Here is a 20,691-nt window from a genome sequence, read left to right as displayed (position 1 = left end):
GCGATTTACTGTCGTATTTATTTACACTATTCACAGATGGGCAAGAGAGAAACGCTTCAGCCACACGGTATTTGTTGTGCCCTGCATATCTCGCCCGTCCCGCTCGCCCCGGCGCCGTCTCTCCAATTCTCTCTGACTGACTCTCTCACACACCTGCAGTAACAACGTGCGCCCGTGGCGACTGCCGACAGGGGTGGGGCGCGGCGGGCCGGGGCCGCGCGGTGCGGCGGGCCCCGGCCGAGCCCGCGCCCGCCCCGCCGCGGCGCCGCCGCCCTCAGTTCGCCGTCCGACCCGACACATCGCACACGCACTCGCCCCTCCCCTCCCGTCCCTCCCTCCCGCCCCTCGCGTCCCTCCCTCAGCGCGGCGCTGAGGGACCCGGAGTCCGGCCGGCGGCGGCGGCCGCTGACCGGTCGTCGGTGGCTAAGTGCCCTCCCTGAGCGGGCGGACCGGCCGACCGCGGACCGCCGCCGCCGTCCGACTGCGCGCCGTCCGTCCGGGACACGGTGGCACAGGTCGACACTTGTCGGGTCGTGGTTCCGTCCATAGGTCGACCGAAGACGAAAGACGACTGTCTGTCCCCGGTTCCACACCCACCCACCCCAAACATCCGGAAATCCATACGTCCGTCATCGCTCCTCAACAATAAATTATCTCTGTACAGGGTGTTAGTTGGATTTGACACAAAAAGCTCTTCAACATTTTTGGTCTCCCGTCGTGTAGTTTCTCCTGACGATATTGCAACTACCCCCCCCCCCTACCCCCTCAATCGGTCCGAATTTGCTGACATCCCTCCGGAAGTGTAATTTAGTCGGAGTCGGTCGTCCTCTCTCTCTCCCTGGCAGGTACAGCAGCTGAGCGCCGCCGCGGAGGCCGCGCGCGCGCGCCGTCCGGCCCGCTCACCAGCCGGGCCCGGTCGGAGGCCATGTGAGGCGCGCCGAGAGGCCGCTCAGGCCCGTCTGAAACACCGGCACACCGGCGGCGGCGCGTCACTGGCTGCCGTCAGGTCGCCCCGTCCGTCTCTGGGTCCCGTCGCCCGCGCCCAACCGTCACCGCCCAGTTATCGAGGCAGCGCGTGTCTGTGTGTGTGCGTGTTTCTGTCAGTGTGTGTTTTGTGGGGCTGTGTGGAATAACAATTGCAGGAAGCGCTGAAAGTGCTGACTGTGGATTGAGTGTTGGTAACTGATTGAACGTAACATGGGCGGGCCAGAACACATTCAGTGAGGAGTACAAACAAGGGATGTTGCTTCAAATGGCCGCAACGGTGGTCAATTTTAACATACCGCGGCATTGTACCTCAATCACTTCGCCGTACAAGGAAAGCTGGGTAGCCGAGGTTTTCGGATAGTTTCCTGCTACCATCTGGCATCCAGTTTACCGTGTACCATTAAAATGATTGATGGCCTTTTACTGTATTCTTAACAGGCGGGACATTGTCCTTCCTGGCCATTACAATGTAAAATATAAGTAGCAACACCGAAATAACTACTTAGAGACTAACGGCATTCAACAGAGCTATGAGCGTTTGAAAATGACGTGCATCGGTGAAGTAAAGGCCACTATTCCATAGAAATGAAGTGGATGGATGAAAGATTTTGAATGAATTTGCATCTACTCTGCTCTAGAAGGAATTTCGACTGCGGTTGTGCGTGCCAAGTGTCACCGTGTCCTGTGTCTAATGTCTAGTAGAGGGCTGAGCAGCTTTAGGTCACACACCAGCATTTAAATAGTCGTTATTTACCCGTTCAGTGACGTTTGTAAATCGTCATGCGTACGTGCAGTTTAGGTAGCTCGGTCAGACAGACAGACAGACAAACGGACAGACAGACAGCGGCAGACAGGTTTTAAAAAAAGGCGAGCGATCCCGAAACAGTTGCTTTAGAACCATGCATGGCTGCTCGGTTTAACACTGCGAAGGAGGGCGGCCGGCGGTGAAGTCGGCACGGGGAGCCACAGGAGACCGGTGGCGGGCGGCGCAGCCGGCGTGGCCGCTTAACCTACGGGTCCGATGGCGGGGCCGGGGCCGTAGCCGGGCCCGCCCAGATCCTTCCACTTGCTGAGGTCGAGCTGAGGCAGCGCGGCGCACGGCGTGATCGGGTTGCTGGAACAGACACACACCGGGGAGAGTCATGGCCAGGTCACACGACGGCCACTGCGCACCGACCGGGGCTCGGGTAGCATGGCCTACGCCCTACACTTCTTGGGCTGATCACCAACACAGTCAACAGACAGAGGAATTAGATCTAGCCACCTCCAACGGAAGACAGTCGTTAGTGCGGTACTCACATTTCGTGGTCGGGCAGGACCATCACGTAGAGCTGCGCACGCTCAATGTGGTCGCCGTTGGCGCAGATCACGCTGCTCAGCTTGATCTTACGGATCTCATCGATTTGCTCTGCGGAAATCAGGCAAAATGTCACTGATGTTCTACAGATTACGTGATTACGTCCCATTGCTGGCAGGGTTATTTAATGTCATGAACCGGGAAGTGCTGGTTTGTACCTAAATTGTCAAGATGCGGAAGGTCATATGAGTTGCTACTAGCCCATCAAGACGGTTCCGGGTCCCAGTCTCATCCCCTCATCTCTGTGCGAGTTCTCACCGTGGGTGAAGGAGCTGGGGAAGCCCTGGTTCTCGAACCAGAAACGGTCGCCGAACTTGAGCACGCGGAACTGCTCGGCGATCAGGCAGGCCAGGGTCGGTCCCACCATCGAGCCCGGCAGAGGCTTCTCAGAGATACCGCCCGACCACAGGTCAATGTCGTCCGGGTGCCTGCGGGCAGAGGTCAGGTCAGCTCACCGCGGCTGTGGGAGCGGCTGGGAAAAGGAAGACGAACGGCCATTGAATCGAGACCCTTGCTAGGAAAGTCATGTGCATAAGGAAATTCTATGCCCTGGCGACACTACAGAAGCCGCGTCTTGTCTGCGCCTGTGCGTACTATTCCCGTAGCTGTCTGCACACGCTGACGTTGCATTGTTTCAGAAGTTACTCAAGGTGAGCGGCTTTTTTTAGCGTCTGCGGCCGTTCCCGCGGAGATAACAGCTCTGTTATCTGCGGTCAGTCTGCGCGGCCTGCTGATAACCGATCACCGCCCGGCCTTTCACCGGCGACACACTAAGTGCTCGCAGATATACCGCCGTTCTAACAAGGCGATAATATGCACGGCTTACAGGAAATGTTCCGCGTCCTTCATCTCTCTACCCGTGTAACAGTTCCTGTCGGAAAAATGCAGCCAACAAACCAATCGAGCGTGGGCTCTGAAAGTAGTTTAGGTGGGTATAAGTAAGCAATAACTGTAATTAAGATACTGGTGTTTTCTAAGGAGATAGATGATTGAGTTTCCACTCAAAATAAGCTGAGCATATCCGCATGCCTATGGAGATAATATGGTCATGTGGTGACCAGTTCGACCGCTGCATAGCGCTGTATGAGTGCTGTACGTTTACCTTCTATAGGGTAAGGTGCCTAATTAGCGACCCCCTTAATTTGAACCGCCATTGCTCACGCTTTGTGGGTGCCACTGTATTACTGGCTTGATTTTCGGAGAGACCGCTCATTTTTCTATTAAAATATAGTTATTTTCTGCCCCAATATTCACTAACTTATTTGTAGTGAGCATTTTGGCAAACCATTGCAAAAAACGCTAATAGGGAACTCTTCCCGATTAGCGACCGGGGAGGGTCGCTAATAAGTCTATGGGTTTCCCCATATTAAAAATGGCAAAAAATGCGACGCCTGAAAAGATGAAATATAATCTCAAAAAGGTAACCTATACGCAAAACACTCAATCACTCGAACAGGAACGTTTATCCAACACATTTACGTAAGTAAAAACTGATCACGTGATGTACAGTAGGTCTACTAAAAAAGTCCCCCGCTCCAGAGGCGGCCGGCCGGCCGAACCCCCGGATTCCAGCCCCGACTCTATTGCGCAGGCCGTGGCAGCGACACGGGTCAGGTCGCGGCGCCCGGCGAGTGGGTCAGTTGGCGGCGGCCGGCCGTGGAGTGAGGACGCCGTGTGTGGGGCGCAGAGATGCCGCAGTGCAGAGGAGGGGAAGATAATGACTCTGCACGATGCCGGAAATGATGCCTTTGTGATCTAAATTAAACACCTGCATTGTATATCCTTCCTTGCCCCATTCCTATTTTATTATAATCCTTCAATAATCCTTAATGGCCATTCAACGCAAGCAAGCAAACATAACAACCCGTTTAGCGACCACAGCATCTCGGATAAAAAAGCGACAGTGATGATTAGAATAGACTTAGCGCGAGGGCAAATCGAGGGGTATAACTATATGTATCACATACCGAGTATTTTATTCCCATCTAGCGAATTAAGATTGGGGATCTTGTCCAACAAGTCAGCGGCCGTTCTAGACACAGATAAATGCTTTGTTTTCGGTCGCATTATTATCTGCAATAATTCGAAGCAAGGTTTAACCCTCGCCGGCCGAGAAGAAGGGGTGGATGCCGCCACCATGTATTTTTTTTTTTGCGGTAGCTCAAAGCACACTGATGATAGAAGGCTGACATTTCACATGCCTTACATTTCATTCAAGCCGGATCACTTGACATCAATCACGTTTTCAGGTCAGGTCACTCCCAACTATGACGTCTTAATAAGGTAAACCTCTGCACGGTTGTCGGTTATAAAATGATGCAATCCGCAATTCACTTAATGTCATATAAGCATAATGGGGAAATATGGAAACTGTTAATTTGGCGTCGGAAATGATCTGAAACTATACCTCAAGCACATGAAATCGTGACTTCATACATTCTTGGCAAGGTCTAATGTTTCACTTTTGCATTGGTCACCTTGCGTGACGTCACTTATGACGTCACTAGGGTCATACGACTTACGAGTGCTTCGTCAATAACTCCCGATCAAAATGAGCTAGCCAGTCGGGACAGCCATCAATGGACTTTGCAAGACTTGCCGAATCAAATGTTATGCAGCATGTCCTCCTTTCAACAGCTTCGTGACCTGCGTTGCTCTTACATGACATTGACCTGAGGTAAACATCCTAAATTGCTTCACCTAAACAAAAAAGCATATAAATCGACGCGTCTGAGAACAGAAAACACGATTGTATCGAAATGACGATAATGCGTTTAGTTTTTTTTTACCAAAAACCGATCAAATGCCTTAGGGGCCCTTGACCTGCCCTAAGAGGTCACTGATATTTTAAAATGGGGTACCAGTCGCTGCGTCACGTAACGACGCAAGCGCTCGTTTTTTTCCGCGAGGCTCTAGCAGCTAGCTCAATTATAGGAGCTAAACATGGGGTCGAGGAATCGCTCCCTTCTCACTCACTATTTGGCCGGGATAGTGTTTGCAATTATCGTTAAAATCTAGCATTTTAAGATTTCAAATGACCCATTTTTCCCTCCCAAGTCTTTCAATTCAAGGTCATAACACCAGGTCACGTCAAGTGACCTTACCTCAAGGAAAGTGCCTGTGCTCATCATATCTAAATACACCGACTAACCGATCGCTTCAGAACTTTCAGCGATTTTAATGGGCAACAGTATATGTATTTGAAACGTTTACTTTGCAAGTTTGACATTGTTGACAGAAAGACCGGGTCAATTTTGAGATCGCTCAAGTCAATGGGAGAAAATTGAATTGAACTGCGCTTTTTTGGACAGAACGCATAATAAACACTCTGAAAACATGTGGTGCTGAGATACAATACTGAATGAGAAAATTGTTTGTTTTGTTGGGGGCCATCTTTTTCGGTCTGAAAAGGCCCTTGCAGAGCTATGGCATAACTATGCTCTGGTGTAGTAATTGGGTTGTGCGAGCCAGCGACAGTGATCTGCGGAAGCGAGACTGTTCCCGTGGGACGATTGCCCTGTCGGGACGGTCCAGCCGTCTCCCAAACGGTCACCCGAAGAGGATTATGTGTCCTGGAATGGATCCGACATCAACTACTGGTTGGCTGGTGGGGTGACCTCCAGTCCAGAGAGGGAAGCATGAAGACTAGGGGCGATGCGGATTGGTTTTTCCTGAGGATAGCGAGGACGGAAGGAATCTAGCACCCTTGAACCTTCCTTTTACTGAATGTATCTCAAGCTGTTAAATCTCCTAAGCGTTTTTTCTTGACATCGTCAAGGTGTCATTAACAAAAATATGAAATCCGGGAGGATAAATAAGTATAGAAATTGTGAACAGAACATTATCAGTTGCGTTCAACATACTCGCAAGCATGTTCACACATCCAGCTTACATATGAGCCATGTAATAATTATTTTTGATAGACATGCTTAACCCTCGCCCATGTAGGGGGGGTTGGTGCAGCCCCCCCCCCCCCCCCCGCTGAGGTTTTTCTTAGCTACACGCCGAACCGTTTCAGATGGCCTGCTCAAATTTTCAGTACCCTCTGGGGCATCCTTTGCGCAACTTTTGGTATTTTTTTGTCAAGGTCTTGTCAGGTCACGGAGCTATGACGTCATAAAGGGAACAACCTCCGGCCAGATTTACGCTAAATTGGATATTGCTTCACATTGGTATAAATGCCGACTGACCTGACACACTGATGGATTGTTTTAGAATCACAACTGGCTGATTTGACATTGGCACAATGTCCGTTGACATTTTGAAGGTTACTAAAGGTCAAGGTAAGGTCAGTGACCTCGGTTGACCTGTAATGACTTCTTGCACTTGTATGCCTTTTCAGGGTATTTTGATGCCCTGAATTCGAACTTGCTATCCATTTCAGGTATCGTCGGTTGTTTCTTGTAGTTCATTTTGGGTCAGGGTCAGGTCAGTGACGTCACACGCCTGACGTGACCCAATGCACAAATGACCTTGCAGACTTCCGATGCTCCCAACGCATCATTTTTGGAGTTATGACATCGAAATACGCACCAAACGATAGAGAATTGATCAAGGATCACGATAGTGAAGGTTTCAAGTCGATATCTCTTACCGTTTTGCCGCAATCGGCGCGGAAATCTGAAAAAAGTTAGATTTTTTTCCGAAAATTTGACCTTTGACCGGTCATAAGTAGGTCAAATGTTGACCTAGGACCAAAGAATATACCACCAATCGCGAGATCTCGTTGAGAGCAATCCGTTGGTCTTTTCCGCTAAGCTCTACGACGCTCCGTTTTCAAACACCAGGGGGGGTCGCACCAACCCCCCCCCCCCTGCATGGGCGAAGGTGGCAAAACAGAGGGTTAAGTTATGAAATCATCTGAAGTGTTTGTAAAGTTCCACGATACGGATCTAAATTCTAATATCCTGCTATGCATTATGACCATTTCTGATCAGCTTGAACATAGGCCAAATTTTTCAAATGACCTTTAAAGATCAACTTTTGATCATTCGAAGCGTTTTGATAAGAGGAACACCAGGCTGGTAAGATTAATTTCATGCAAGTTTTAAGCTAAAAACTTTTTAGTGTTTGTGGAAAAGCAATTGGTTTTCTCATAATACCTACCGATGGTGGCAACTGGCAGTTGTTGTTATTTACATGCTAAGCCGTTGACCTTAATTAAATCTAACTATATTATTCAGACATAGCGGTAAACGAGCTGATTGTTGTGTTAGGTTAGGCTCTTTCGGTCGATTTCAGAGTGTAAAGGATGATATGAATTAGGGGGAGACAGGGGGCCTGGGCGGGAGTCCTGGACCTCATGCTCCGCTGGGGCCGAGCCCATCACGTGGGTTGGATTGCCCTGACACATGGATAGCCCTGGGCGGTGTTTCACGGCCCCGCGCTGCAGCACGCTGCGCTGCGCTGCTGCATTGTTGCGGCGGTTGCTATGAATTCGGCTCCACGCTAGCGTTGCGAGCTTCCGAGTCTGTTGATGTTTCCATGGAAATAGGAAAACCAATGCACCGGTGCGCGCAACGCACCCTGTCTAAGCAAAATTTTACCATCGATGACCTCTAGTGACATGACCTCTGGCTATGACCCGATCCAAAATTGGCTGAAGTATTTTTTTCTTCTTTTTGCTACTTTTGACGCTACTTCGAATACCACTTAAATGCCCAAAGCTGAGTTCAAAGAATGATGCTCAATCCCCATTTCCCCTCCAACAGGGCATGAGAGTCTAGGCATTCCTGTGGGGCACGGGCTAACAATGACTATCTCATAATCATTGTGGCCATGAACATCTACTGCCATTCTTTAACACCGATTTCGCTGCGCTGAGCGGTGGCCGTCCCGTTTGTTGGATTCTACAGCTGGCTGGCGGAAAGCGTTACCGGCCACCCGTCCACCGCCCGCGGGCCGGACCGAGCGGTCCCGCTGACCCTACCTGACCTGAGCCCGGCGCGATATGGGACAGGCAGACGGGGGTTCGGCTCAGCGAATGCAGCGCCCACTGGTGCTGGGGACTTTTTTAATAGACCTACTGTACCTACCGAAGGCGAAAAGAAGGCGGAAACCCAAATTTTGCGGGCTATCTCGTATGATATTCGAGGTCCGCGCTGAATTCGGCACCCCTGCAGTCGGTGACGACATTTGGCATCCCCTGCCACACATTGCAAGCTTCAGCAACACCTCATTTTCATTTCTCTCTTTTCCCCTTTTTTCCCTTCTTGAGCTATTTGCGACCATGTCAGGCGCAAATAGGAAATATGAGTTGCGACACATTTTAACCGCCATGCTGTGCACAGTTGAGCGATTCACTATGGGAAAACGGCAATCAATTGAAAAAGGAATATCGATTCAGAATAAAAAAGGTGCATCATCCTAATGTGCATCGCTTTTCATCAGAGAGGGCCCAAACACACACGTTTTGGATAAGAAACTAGTCATTTTTATTTAAACTCACCTGAAACGTCCCACCGGAAACATCGACGACCGGAAAATAATTTAATTTGATAACCAAAGTATGGCTGACCTTTTGACGATGTTTTTACCCCGTTTCCTCCTGCCAGTTTTTCTGTAGGGAGGTAGGTCGCAAATCGGAAAGGGTCGCTAATTAGGCACCTTACCCTAAGCTCTCAGCGCGGTCGCTACAATGGGAGGGATAACTAGTTTGAGGGATAGTCTCGTCTGCAGAGGCCCTGCATCGCTCACGAGCTCGAAACATAGTCTAATGAGTCAGCGACAGCACAAGCCGGATTCGTCATTTGCAGACGAGCATTCACCACTTTCCATTTCAACTTCCATCCACAAATATCGACTAAATGTCCTTGAAGATATTCCTGCCCTCGGCAAACAATGAAGTCAGCCCTTCAGCGTAGGTGCGGAAAGAACTGTTGAAACTGCAGAGCCCATTACGCCGGCCCTCAGTTGCATCACCGACACGATAACCGTATCGGAACGATCATCGTTATCGATCGCCGCATCGGCCATCGCCGTGCAATGGGCGTCGTTTTTCGTCATTATTCCGTCGGTGCATTCACGTAACGACCCTCCAGCATCCATGCACTGGTCTGCTATGAGTTAAGCAAACTGTAAATGAGGCAAAGTCGGAGAGCATGGCGTCATTTTAGCCGCCGGGCTCTGGCCGCGCCACTGTGGAAGGTAAGGACAGAATGTCGTCAGTCTGCCACCGCTGTGGAAGGGAAGGGGTGATGTCTGATCGTCACTCACTGGTAGATGTTGCCGTAGCTGGAGGCGGTGCTGTTGGTCATCACGGAGTTCAGCTCGTAGAAGTCGCGGATGCGCGGCAGGCCGCAGTACTCGCGGTAGTCGTTGTAGCCGGGGATGCCGTGCTCGCGGCCTCGCTGCATGTTGATGGCAGCCAGATCCATGCCGAACCGGTGCTCGGGCATTTGGAACAGGTGGTTGGTCACCTGCGGACGGGCCGGGCGGAGGCTCAGTCAGACGGCGTGGCACCGTGCTGTGCGGCACAGTCTGGCTCCCAGGCGGCCGCTGCCGCCGGCCGCCGCGGCCACTGTCCGACCACAGCGGGACAGTCTACCGTCCAGGCGGTCGGCCGCCGCACCGCGGTCCAGTCACCAGTGTGCCACAGCCCGCAGCGCAGGTTTCACAACGGGAAGGGTTCATGGCGCCGCCGGTTGGAGAGGCCTCACTGTGTGTGTAGTAGTACCGCTCACATCCTAATTAGATAAGGATTTCATTACCGTATCCGTAATTAACCCTATCGCGTAATATAGCTCGCGGGCCAGCAGGGTTGGCGCGGCGTTTGAGGGCCGCGGTTGGGAAACATCACTGACGAGCAAATGACGGGGCCAAAGAAGAGACGCGAGGGGCCGCCCGGGAGAGGAGCCACGGGGGTGACAGAGCCGGTTTGGTGACAAAAGGTCGGCGGTAGCGCCGCCGTAAATAACACCCGGTGACGGCGCGGCGGCCGCGGTCGGGTCCGTTCGGGGACCTACCTCCTGGCTGACAGCGTCGTCCATGGCCTGGGCCGCCTGGTTCATCAGGCCCATGGTGTACTGGTCGCAGAAGCCGCCCTTGTAGATGTCGTACGGCTGGCGCAGCTGCTGGCTCAGACGGCTCGAGTCTGTCGGACGAAACAGGGGCTCAGTATTTGGGACGGGGTGCATATTTCAAATGCTGCTTGTCCCGCGTTAGCGAGACGTTCCCCAACGCCGAAGAATCTGAAGTGTCTCATACGGGGCAAGTCTGCCCGCCGGATCTCCACTCATTCCAGCACGTCCGACTGAGACGGTTGCGTCAATATATAATGGGGCGGACATTACAGCGCCGGACGCTACAATTCCCCGAGTCGCCGAGTAATGGGGCATGGAACGGTAATGGAGCGTGGGACGCGGCCCTGTTTAACCCTTGAGCCCTCCGGACACAGTCCCCAACAGATGGCCGGCCGTTTTGAGCACCATCACCGCCGGGGCGTATTGCACATCCCACACTGGGGCGTTACACAACGCCGTGTAACGAGCGTGTGCCGACAGCGGCGCCTCAATTCAGGTGGCCACTCGTGGTCAGCTGCAACACAAGCGGAACACTGCTCGGGACAATCGCAGCAGCCCGAGGGCCATTGTGGCGCTAATGGCGGGCTCGGACACCTGTCTGCCGCCGGTGGTATCGGACAGAGCGCGGCTCGGCGGTCTACCGGGGAGAGAGGGGGACGTTCTATGGGGATACACTGAAGGCGGTCTGCCCCGGAATATAAATGCAGCGACTCGGTGGCCCGGGAAAGGAGAGAGGGCGATGGAGACAGTCTGTCATGGTTCCCTGTCTGCTGTCCGTCCCAATACATAAATACAGCGGCTCAGTAACCGGTTGTGAGGGAGGCAGCTCGGCCCCGGGGCGGTCACTTTCTTCAGCGGCAGCGCTAGGGAGCGGCGGGCGCAGGCTGCTGCCGCACGCGCCCGGCGCCGCGCCTATTCAGCACTATCTCCGGCGTCAGACCTCCTGGGGTTAGCCACGTCAGCAGCGCAGACCCCCTCCCTCGCTCCGACCAGTCACCCTTCCTCCCGGACCAAATCGGCGGCGAAAGGGCGAGCTGCCGGCTCAGCCGTGACTCTGCACCGTGCACCGGGCGGGCTGTGTTGTGACAGGCGCCGGCCGCCCCTGGACCGCCCTCTGCCCTCTCTCTGACGGCTCGACATAGTCCACAGCCCCCAGCCTTCCTATCACCCCAGCACAGCCTGCAGTCCCTGCCTTTAGCGGCCCAGTAGCGGTACTCACCGATGTATTTGCCGGTAACGGACCAACGCTCAATGGTAGACGGCAGCAGTGAGTGGCCGAAACGGAACGCGGCCGAGGCGAACGCGTTCGACGCGCTGGCGTCCACGGTCGGGTCGTACTTGTGGTTGTAGCCGCCCTGTGGAGGGAGCAGGGGTCAGCGGGTGGGGTTGAGGTGACGGTGGGTGTAACAGACAGATGATTGTCAGAATCAGGTGTGAAGGAGAAATTACTACGGTGGAGTGACTGAGCAGCGGACGTGAGCTATCAGGGAATTAATGAGGGGTAACTGTGAACTAGCGTGAACAAGTGTAAGTTTCTCTTACACTCCCTAAACGCTTGTTCACAATTTCTTAATTTCTTACGATCTTTCGCACACGCCCAAACACTTGTTCTGACTCATTTCGTCACCTTCCGAGATTTAACATAAGTACGGTGTCTAACATCTTCGCTAATAAAATTAATCTTCTGATAAGCCGGAAAGTCGTTGATATGGTCTGCACAGTCGCGTTTCGTCTGCACCGTAATCCTATAGTGAGGGGCGGGCGATGCACTCGTGTGAGGACTGCATTCCACTCCCTCTCTGCACGCTATCACCGGATCGTTATCTCCAAGCGAGCTGGTATCACCAGACGTCGCTGCCCTACTACGGTCACTCTTTCTGTGCTCCGCAGATTCACTCTCGGCTTTACGAGCCGGCGCCAACCGTTAACCGGCCGTCACGGAGAACCGTCATCAGATGTGACATCTGAGATGAGACTTGTCCTAGTAGGGAGTCCTATGGAGACACCCAGAACCATCAAAGCGTACGACTTGCCTGTCACCGAGTGACATTGAGTGTCACCGCGTGACATTAACTGTCACCAGACGTCATTAGCTGTCACAAGCCGTCACTATCCGCCATCGAGCGTCTCCACGCTCCGAGGGCCGTCACTGCGCCGCGTCACTGGGACTGCACATTGTGCAACTCGGCCGCACCATTTCCGCGACTGTCGAGCTCTCGGCCGCGGTCAGACGCGGCGGCGGTCAGCGTTCGGCCGCCTGTTACATCAGCGCCCGTCCCGACCGGCCGCCGACGGAGCACAAACGACCTCCGCTCCGAGAGGCGTCCAATCGCACCGCCGGGCACAAAGGATGGCCACCACTCGACGGCGCCGGTGAAATGGGCCGCCGAGATGTTTGAAGAAAGTCGCATCAGGTCGCGCCGGTGGTCGGCGAATCGCGCCCGTCTCGGCCGGTGGCGCAACGGTGGACGGTGTTTGAGGGAGGGAGGCCGGCGCTGAGCTACGACACTGCTCGTGGAGTTATGGCCGGTCCAGAGCAGAGTTACTGCCGGCCGTAAGTCCAAACCGTCACCCGGGAGATTTCAGCAGCGGATGACTCAACTGTGCTGTGTGACTCGACTGACGACTCGACTGAACGGTGGGGGAGAGGCAACGCTTCACGGTCCGACCGCACCTCTGCTCAACCGTTACCCCACTGCACAATGCATAAATCAGCATGATTACTATAATTTTGAATATCAAATAAATTAGAGATGATAGAGTGGGTTTTAATGAATCCAAATATGTAAATAGGCGGCATGTATGGATGCAATATGTAAATAGATGTGTTTTCTTGTGCAATTCCGTCCTAGTATTTCATTGAATATTTATTGCTATTGCACCGTGTCATGAGCAGTGAGTTGTAGTGGGAGGGGATGTTGAGCAAGTACCGAGTACCGAGTATCGAGAACTGACCTTCTCCAGGACCATGCCGTTTTTGGACATGACCTCCTTTCCGAGCACCATGGGCAGGAACTCGTTGTAGGTGACCTGCTGTACCAGGGCGCCGACGATCAGACGCGTCTCCTGCGGAACGACAGAAATACACCGTCAGAAAAACAGAAACACAACGTCACACAGACCAAGACAGATATAATCAGCAGTTCCTCGGTATCAAACGTCGAACCGACCCGCTCTGTCGTCCCTGAGAACGCACCTGGTAAATGGTCTCGTCGTCCCAGTGCGGGTTGATGTGCGCCAGCTGGTAGGCGATGCGGTTGTGCTCGCGCACGAACATGGTCTGCGTGATGGCCAGGACCAGCTGCTCGTTGACACGGCCATCGCCTGAGGAAAACATCATGACAGGGTTAGGAGCGGGAACAAATCATCGAATAAGTTAAGCTATGAGCCATAAAAACAACGAAATCGAAAACATTGTAAGTGCATGGAGTCTGTGTCGAAAAGTCAATATGATTAAATTCACGCACGATCCATGTCGGGAGATATCTATTGTTTTGCAATAATTAACAATAGATGACAGGTTTCAACTAACAAAATGCAACGGTAAACTGCTTGATTTCTGCAGCCCGGCAGGGAGCATGAAGCAGCCAACAATAGCCAACAATGCTGCATTGCCGTTGCAGCTGCACCGTTACATCATCCCCATCGACACAGCTCGAACTTTACTGTCCCGGACGTCGAACACTCACCAGCATCGAAGCAGAAGATGTCCTTGGAGGGTCGGATGCAGCCCTCATCGGGCGCGTGCAGGTTGGGCGGCAGCAGATCCTTGAGGCCAAACTCGCGGAACACGGGCAGCGTCTTCAGCAGACCGCCCTGGTAGGAGCGCATGCGGCGAGCGGTCTTCTCGTCCGAGCCGTACACGAAGGAGGCATCGATGTAGGAGCTGACCGTGTTGATGGGGTCACGAGGTCCTGCGGGGGGAGAGGTCACCGTCACACAAGGAGCGTCTCGGTCTGTCACCCGTGCCCGAGAGACACGGAGACGCTATAAGTGGCTGTTCGGTGTTGTGTAATTGTTGGTTTCCTACATGCTAAACACGCTTAGAGAATGAATGATAAATGACCTCCAATGGTGAGCTGAAGGATGCCCTCGCATCAGCCTCGCGACATTGGTAGATGTTACACAATAACTCACAAAACCCGTATTCATTCATTTTTCTATCATTTACATAGTCGACCACTCCGAAATAGCCTGAATGTGATCGCGGCCAAACTGAGATGTGTTATACCGCATCGACATGCATACATTTCCCTGCGATTACCATACTCGTATTTACGAATGCAAAACGGACGCGTGCCACTAGTCTTATCGCTCGGAGCTGTGAGATACGACCGCGTGAACGCCGCGCTCCTGTCAGAATGGGGCCGACAGAAAAACCCCGACAGTAGTGTCGGGAGATGGAGCGATGTTTGTTTTATTACGGATACAGATCTGACCCCGCGGGGGCGGTGGTGGTCAATGCAATTCCCATCGAGCGCTCCCATGGCTGAGGAGAGGGGTGGAACCTGCTCGGAACGGTGATTCATACTGAAAGGGCGCGGCACTTAGCTCGATTAGCTGACTCATTCCAGTCAGTATGGCTGGCTGGCACGACGGAGAGATTTCAGGTATACATTGGTGTGATGAAAATCAGACAGCCCACTTAGGTATGACGCGAATGTGAGGCCGACTGAAGGTCATTCCTTTGGAATGGCTCGAGATACCTAAGGAAGCAACAATTTGGTCCCGCATAATGTCACTTAAGTCGCACATATGTTGGCGAAACTCATGCAGTTAGTCCCATTCAATTGCAAGTCGAACCGTATCCTAAATTTAAGCAGCTATGTGAACCACTCATTTTTGTCGCTGTCCATGACAAAGGGTCCTGAGCGTAACCGGTTTTCAGATCGACGGTAGCTGACCAGGAATTTACCTAATCACGATAGAAAACGCGCGAGAATACGTGACAATACGCGGAAGCATGCATACCGTTTCACTTTTCGTGTCATAAAATAAAAGTGAACGATTCGATTTAACCAGGAGCATAACCGCTAAATACCACGACTACCGTACACCCCAGGGACGTTAACGAGAGGCCTCTTTGGGACCACGGTGGTCGGTGACGTAACCGTCATGAGCCGGCCTCCCAGCCAGACAAGGTCAGTCGCCAGGTCACATCGACACAGGGCGCCGCCGGGATTCCAGGTCAGGTCGGCGGGGTACCGGTGGGATAGCCGACCGTTTTCCTATTTAGTTGTACGGTGGAGGGGTTGCCGTGCCGTACCCCATGACCTGGCTGTGACGTCCAGACTCTGGTACCGGGGTGGGGATAAATCATGTTATTGCGCCGATAAACCAAGGTGTTTTGGATATAATGCAGTCTGCTGAGATGGATGGCCTCCGTTCGACAGAGGCGTAACTGAGCCGTCTCAGCCGTCATCTGACGGTGTATTTACGAGAGGACGAGTGCTCTACGAGTGCTCTAATTATCTGTCTGGCGGCAGGCACGGGCCGTGACCCCGCTCACAGCTGCATACTGATCAGGTCATGAGGAGGCCAGCCGATATAATTAACGGCCTCGCCGCACCGCGCAGGTGCCGGGCTTTGTTCCGAGCTGATCAGATCGCAGGGTGGCTGATTTGATCTGGGTCCGCCCGCGCCTGGGGCAGTCGTCGGCCGCTGGTCCTGAGAGGGAGTCCAGATTCTGGAGCAAGGTCGGCGAGTGACCTCCGGCGAGTCACCCGGCTGCCCGTACCGGTAGGATATCGGAGACGTCAAATTGACGGGACAGGGTGGGACAATAGGCACCACCGGACAAGATATTGACTGAACAGGACACTCAGCAGGACAGCACCGGACAGGACAGGATCAGCTGGTTTTACACGCTGCACTGGCGGCTTCCACGCCTGCCCCATGCGGCATGCACGGTGCACACTGCACACCTCAGCAGCGCGCGGCGCCGACCGCGCCCGTCGGCTGCCGTCACGGGTCACGGACGTGATGGAGCCGTGACGGCGCGCGCAGAGCCCCAGTTGTGTGACGGTCACGCGGCGGGAAAGTTGGGCCCCGGCGCCGCCCGCTGGAAGCTGGGACACACGCCTGTCACGAGCGGCCGCAGCCCCCGAGAGACATGTTCGGGCGCCGTGGGACCGCGGGTAGAGCGGGAAAAGGCCGGGCAGGGAGAAATGAAATGATCGGTATGTCCGACTGAGACTGACCCGAGTCAGCCGAATATTTCACAGCCCGTAAATCTCAGTAAGCTGAGTGTTACGTTCCGCGCTGCGATCTGTGACATAAGAAGCGGTGTGTCCGCTTGGTAGAGTGATGTAACCCAGGACCACTCATCCGACCAATCCAGTGGCCCGACCGGAGTCGTAACCTGCTCGGCGCGGCCGGCCCGGTCGCCTCAGAGTCGGTTGGAGGCCGGAGAGGCTGAAAGGTGTAACTCGCCACCGCACGACGTAACAGCCGCTTGGACTGGGAGGGTCGAAGATACCGGGTTACCGATGTGGTAATGATTTATACAGCGAATTGGCGCTAACTTGATGATGTGACTCAACCTTACCTGATGGGCGACTCTGACCCTGTGGGACCTCATGAGTCATATGGCATCACTAACCCCACGTAGTCTGTGTCACTCTCAATCACCTCAATGATACTCATGTGGTGCCCAAACCAATTATGACTTTCACGTCTATTCTCGCCACCATTTCAACTCAACTAAGCCCACAAACACCTTATATCCCACCAGGTCCCGAGGCCCACTCACCGAGTTTGCACTTGTGGTGCACGCCGGGCAGCGAGCGGATGACGTTCATGCACTTTTGTCCGTAGAGTCCGTAGAACTCGTCGTCGGCCGGGATCTCAATCGGGAAGCACTGAGGGTTGTCGGCGTGACGCGGGTCGTTGCAGCAGTCGGGCATCTTGGGCCGGCCGTTACGGTCTGTGAACGAGACAGGGGGTAAATACAGGAGCGGTGGCACTACATACACGGGGCTCATAGCACGGAAGCGCTCGGACGAGTGACAAGTGAGACAAAAGAGGCTAATGCAGGAAATTAGGCTGTTGAACATACTACGCACTGGAAATCGTATGAGAACGTTATGAGATAAGAAGCCTTTACGTCTTTGTATGTTTGAAACAAACGGCTATACATAAAGACGGCATTACACTTACATTTATGTATTTGCTACGTGTGACCACTACCGTCCGCTTGTTTTGGAGGATTATGTCTGCAATATGCCCCGTTTTTATGCAATTATTGGTGTGGTAAACACCGGTACCAACTGAGACACTAATCCCCCAAACTGTCAGAGGCTTTCACAACAGCTCATTTGAGGTCCGCAGGGCCTCCAAGGTATACGTGACCTAAACACACAAACACACATACAGACAGACAGACAGACAGACAGACAGACAGACAGACAGCATGTCGCCGGCGGCGCTGAGCCCCTGGTTCGATCTGAGAAGCAAACTATGACACCGTGGCCCCGCCTCACCCCGTCTGGTGACCTGACCCCGGCGGCGTCACCTTGACCGCACCGCACCACAATTCTCACGTCATTTGTGACGGGAAAATAATCATTCCGCAGACACGCCGAGCGGTCTACGCCGGGTCTATTTTGAGGTCGCTCGTAAGTCATATGATCATTACTCCGCGCGGCATGGGTGTAGTTTTCCAAAAATCATTGGGGGTGCTGAATAGCTTTCAGAAAGGCATGCCATAGTTTTTGTAGTTTTTTTTAGCTGTTCTTTTTTACTGTAGCCATCAGGCATCATGCAAGAAATGATGTTAAATCGGTTCGAGAGCTTGTTTTAATAGCGCCACTGTAAAACAATTTTGGCTCACCCAATGCATTAACCCGCGCGGGGCTGGGGTCTCCAGCCGAACGCGTGGGGCTGGGGGGATAAATTTTACCCCCTGTTATCTCCCGAACTAATGGTCCGATTTGGAAAATTCAAACGCCAATCGAAAGATCTCATCACGAATACCTAAGTAAAAACATGTACTTAATTTAAAGTTTGAGGTCAAGGTCAAAGTCAGATCAAGGGTGCAAATTGCAAGTTTCTACAGTATCGGCCTTGCACCGTATAGTTGTCGAAGAATGGAGTCATGGACTGAGACTGATTGCCCAAAACGTGTTTGGGCCTGACCTTGGCCATAAGTTTGGCAGGCCAGATTTTGTACTAGACCATTTTGAGTCAACTTTGAGAAATACATAACGTACAACGGTGGTAAAATCGTTGCTATAGGTAGGTATAACACAGTTTACCCGCTCCGGGTGTGAGGGAGGGATGTGGGGCAATGAGTGCACTGACGTGGCGCCCTCGGAGGGCCGGTATGGGATTAAAGCTCAGCTACACTAAGGGCTTGTGTGGTGCCTTCAGTTATCGGTGGCACCCTCAGAATCACTGGCGTAGGGCCCTCAGAGCCGCCGGTAAGGGAGGCACCGGTGTGGGGCCGCCATGCAGGTGCCGGTGTGGGCGATCAGAGGTGCTAGTGTGATTCTCTCAGAGGCGCCGATGAGGGTCCTTACAGGCGTTGCTCCGGGCCCTCATAGACGCTGGTGTAGAGCCGTTACAGACGGGTGTGGGGCCTTTAGAGCTGCTGACGCGAACTCTCTACAAGTCGGCAGGGGGTCTCAGTGACCGGCAAGGGGTCCTTAGGGCTTAGGCCGGCAGAAGAAGTTCTGCGGGGTCCTAAGAGACCGGCATGGTACTGTCAGACGCCGGTAGGGCCCTCAGGGTCACCGTTGTGGGGCCCTCAAGTCATCAGTGGGTGGCCTTTAGATGCACAGGTGTTGGGTGGGTCCTCAGAGCCGCCGATATAGGGCTTTAATAGGCACTGGTGTAGGCACTCGGAGTTGGGGGTGTGAAACCCTCAGAGACACCGGTGTGGGCCCTCATAGGCGCCGACGAGGGCCCCACAGTTGCCGTTATGGGGCCCTCAGAAAAATAAGTGTGGGACTATCACAGGTGGGAAATGCCCCTAGAACTGTCCCTTCATAGGCCGGTAAGACCTCTCAGAGGCCAGTAAAGGCTGAAGCAGACTCTTTCTGCGTTCAGGAAATCGCATGCGAGAGCCTATTCAAATACATTGTAATTCCTCTCGCATCAACCGCTCGCGGGAGGTGCGTGCGATTGATGCGAGCGTGCTTCCATGTATTTGAATAGGCTCTCACATGCGATTTCCTGACTGCGGAAAGAGTCTGTTTCAGGCTTAACGGGCCTTTGGAGACCACCGAGGTGTCCTTAAAAGCCGCGAGAGGCCCTCAGAAGTCGGCGTGGGGCCCTTATGGAGACCTTAGTATGGCTATTTAGGGCCCATGAGGTGCTCTAACGAGCCCCACGGGGCCCTTCTGAGTAGAAATATAGCCATCGTTAACCATCAGCGGTCAAATGGCGCCGCAGGGCCTCTCGGACCCGAGGCTCCCTTTGAACTCGATGGGGGGAGGGGGTACGTGTCCCCTTAGACCCCTAGCTATGCCACTGTTTCATATGCATCATGTCAGGTATTTTAGGCTCCCCCCAACTTGAAAATCGTTCCCGGGCCCCTGATAATATCAGATGTAATGTTAACACAAATGTCATGCATCTTAATTTGTGGTGATTTATTCAATGTATATTCTCTTAGTCACTAAATTGAGTAAGCATAGTATTTGCATGATTCACTGGGCTCATTACAGTACTAGGAGATGGACATTCTGATTATTGAGGGCCTTGAGTCAGCTGGGAATGTTTTGAGGAGGCTGGGGGTGCTTTAAGAAGGCAGGGGGTGCTGAGCTCAGGATTGGGGGTGCTTGAGCACCCACAAAGAGATATAAAGTTACGCTTATGCCGCGCGGTTTAGTTCACATCATTACGGCGCACCCTAATATCTCGTTTGAGAATGAAACGATGACTGATTCTGGGAGCTTTGTCATTCATGGTTTTCCGAGTAAGGGATGATATGCGGTTGCATTATTTTGAAAGAGTGGCTATGTCAGCCTTGATGAGCAGCTAAATTAAGCGGCATGAGCAATCCACTGTCATCTTCGTTCACCATTTTCAATTATCAACAATCCCATCTCTAGCCAAAGAGCTTATCTCATCCCAAACGATACGTTCACCCCGGCCGCTTCCACCCCTCGGTTACAGCCTGGCCGACCCGGCGGCCTCATCAGTACGGCACAGCGACCTGGCCCGCCGCCGGACACAGTCTCATTCCAGTCGGCAGAGCGACACGCGCAAAAACTGACCGCGCTACGGCCATGTGAGCGCCGCTGCCGAAAAACTCACCGTCGTCGACCGGTGCGACTTTTACCCCGCGTGCCGGGCGGCGCGTCCCGGCGCGGCGGCGGCATG

At 53.2% G+C, this 20,691-nt stretch overlaps 1 protein-coding gene across 2 annotated transcripts in view; it reads right to left on the bottom strand.

Annotated features, from left to right (window-relative positions):
- Positions 1 to 20,691, bottom strand: part of LOC122381428 (peroxidase-like) — a 37,333-nt gene that overhangs the window by 1,589 nt on the left and 15,053 nt on the right. The window contains exons 7-17 of one of the 2 annotated variants that reach the window (XM_043365574.1): positions 17,117 to 17,290; positions 14,055 to 14,279; positions 13,562 to 13,689; positions 13,321 to 13,431; positions 11,585 to 11,720; positions 10,309 to 10,436; positions 9,560 to 9,762; positions 2,603 to 2,772; positions 2,287 to 2,395; positions 2,002 to 2,101; positions 344 to 959 (exon numbers count right to left, since the gene is read on the bottom strand). In XM_043365574.1, coding sequence (XP_043221509.1) covers positions 900 to 959; positions 2,002 to 2,101; positions 2,287 to 2,395; positions 2,603 to 2,772; positions 9,560 to 9,762; positions 10,309 to 10,436; positions 11,585 to 11,720; positions 13,321 to 13,431; positions 13,562 to 13,689; positions 14,055 to 14,279; positions 17,117 to 17,290 — 1,544 coding nt within the window. In that variant the 3' untranslated portion in view covers positions 344 to 899. Of the gene's footprint in view, positions 1 to 343; positions 960 to 2,001; positions 2,102 to 2,286; positions 2,396 to 2,602; positions 2,773 to 9,559; positions 9,763 to 10,308; positions 10,437 to 11,584; positions 11,721 to 13,320; positions 13,432 to 13,561; positions 13,690 to 14,054; positions 14,280 to 17,116; positions 17,291 to 20,691 lie in introns of those variants that run through there. The other variant, XM_043365573.1, reaches the window with a different exon arrangement.

This window comes from Amphibalanus amphitrite, unplaced genomic scaffold (genome assembly GCF_019059575.1).
Source record: "Amphibalanus amphitrite isolate SeventyFive unplaced genomic scaffold, NRLGWU_Aamphi_draft 000120F_arrow, whole genome shotgun sequence".
Taxonomy (NCBI): Eukaryota; Metazoa; Arthropoda; class Thecostraca; order Balanomorpha; family Balanidae; genus Amphibalanus; species Amphibalanus amphitrite.
The sequence above is the reverse complement of the archived record's forward strand: the minus strand, read 5'-3'. Positions and strand labels throughout refer to the sequence as shown.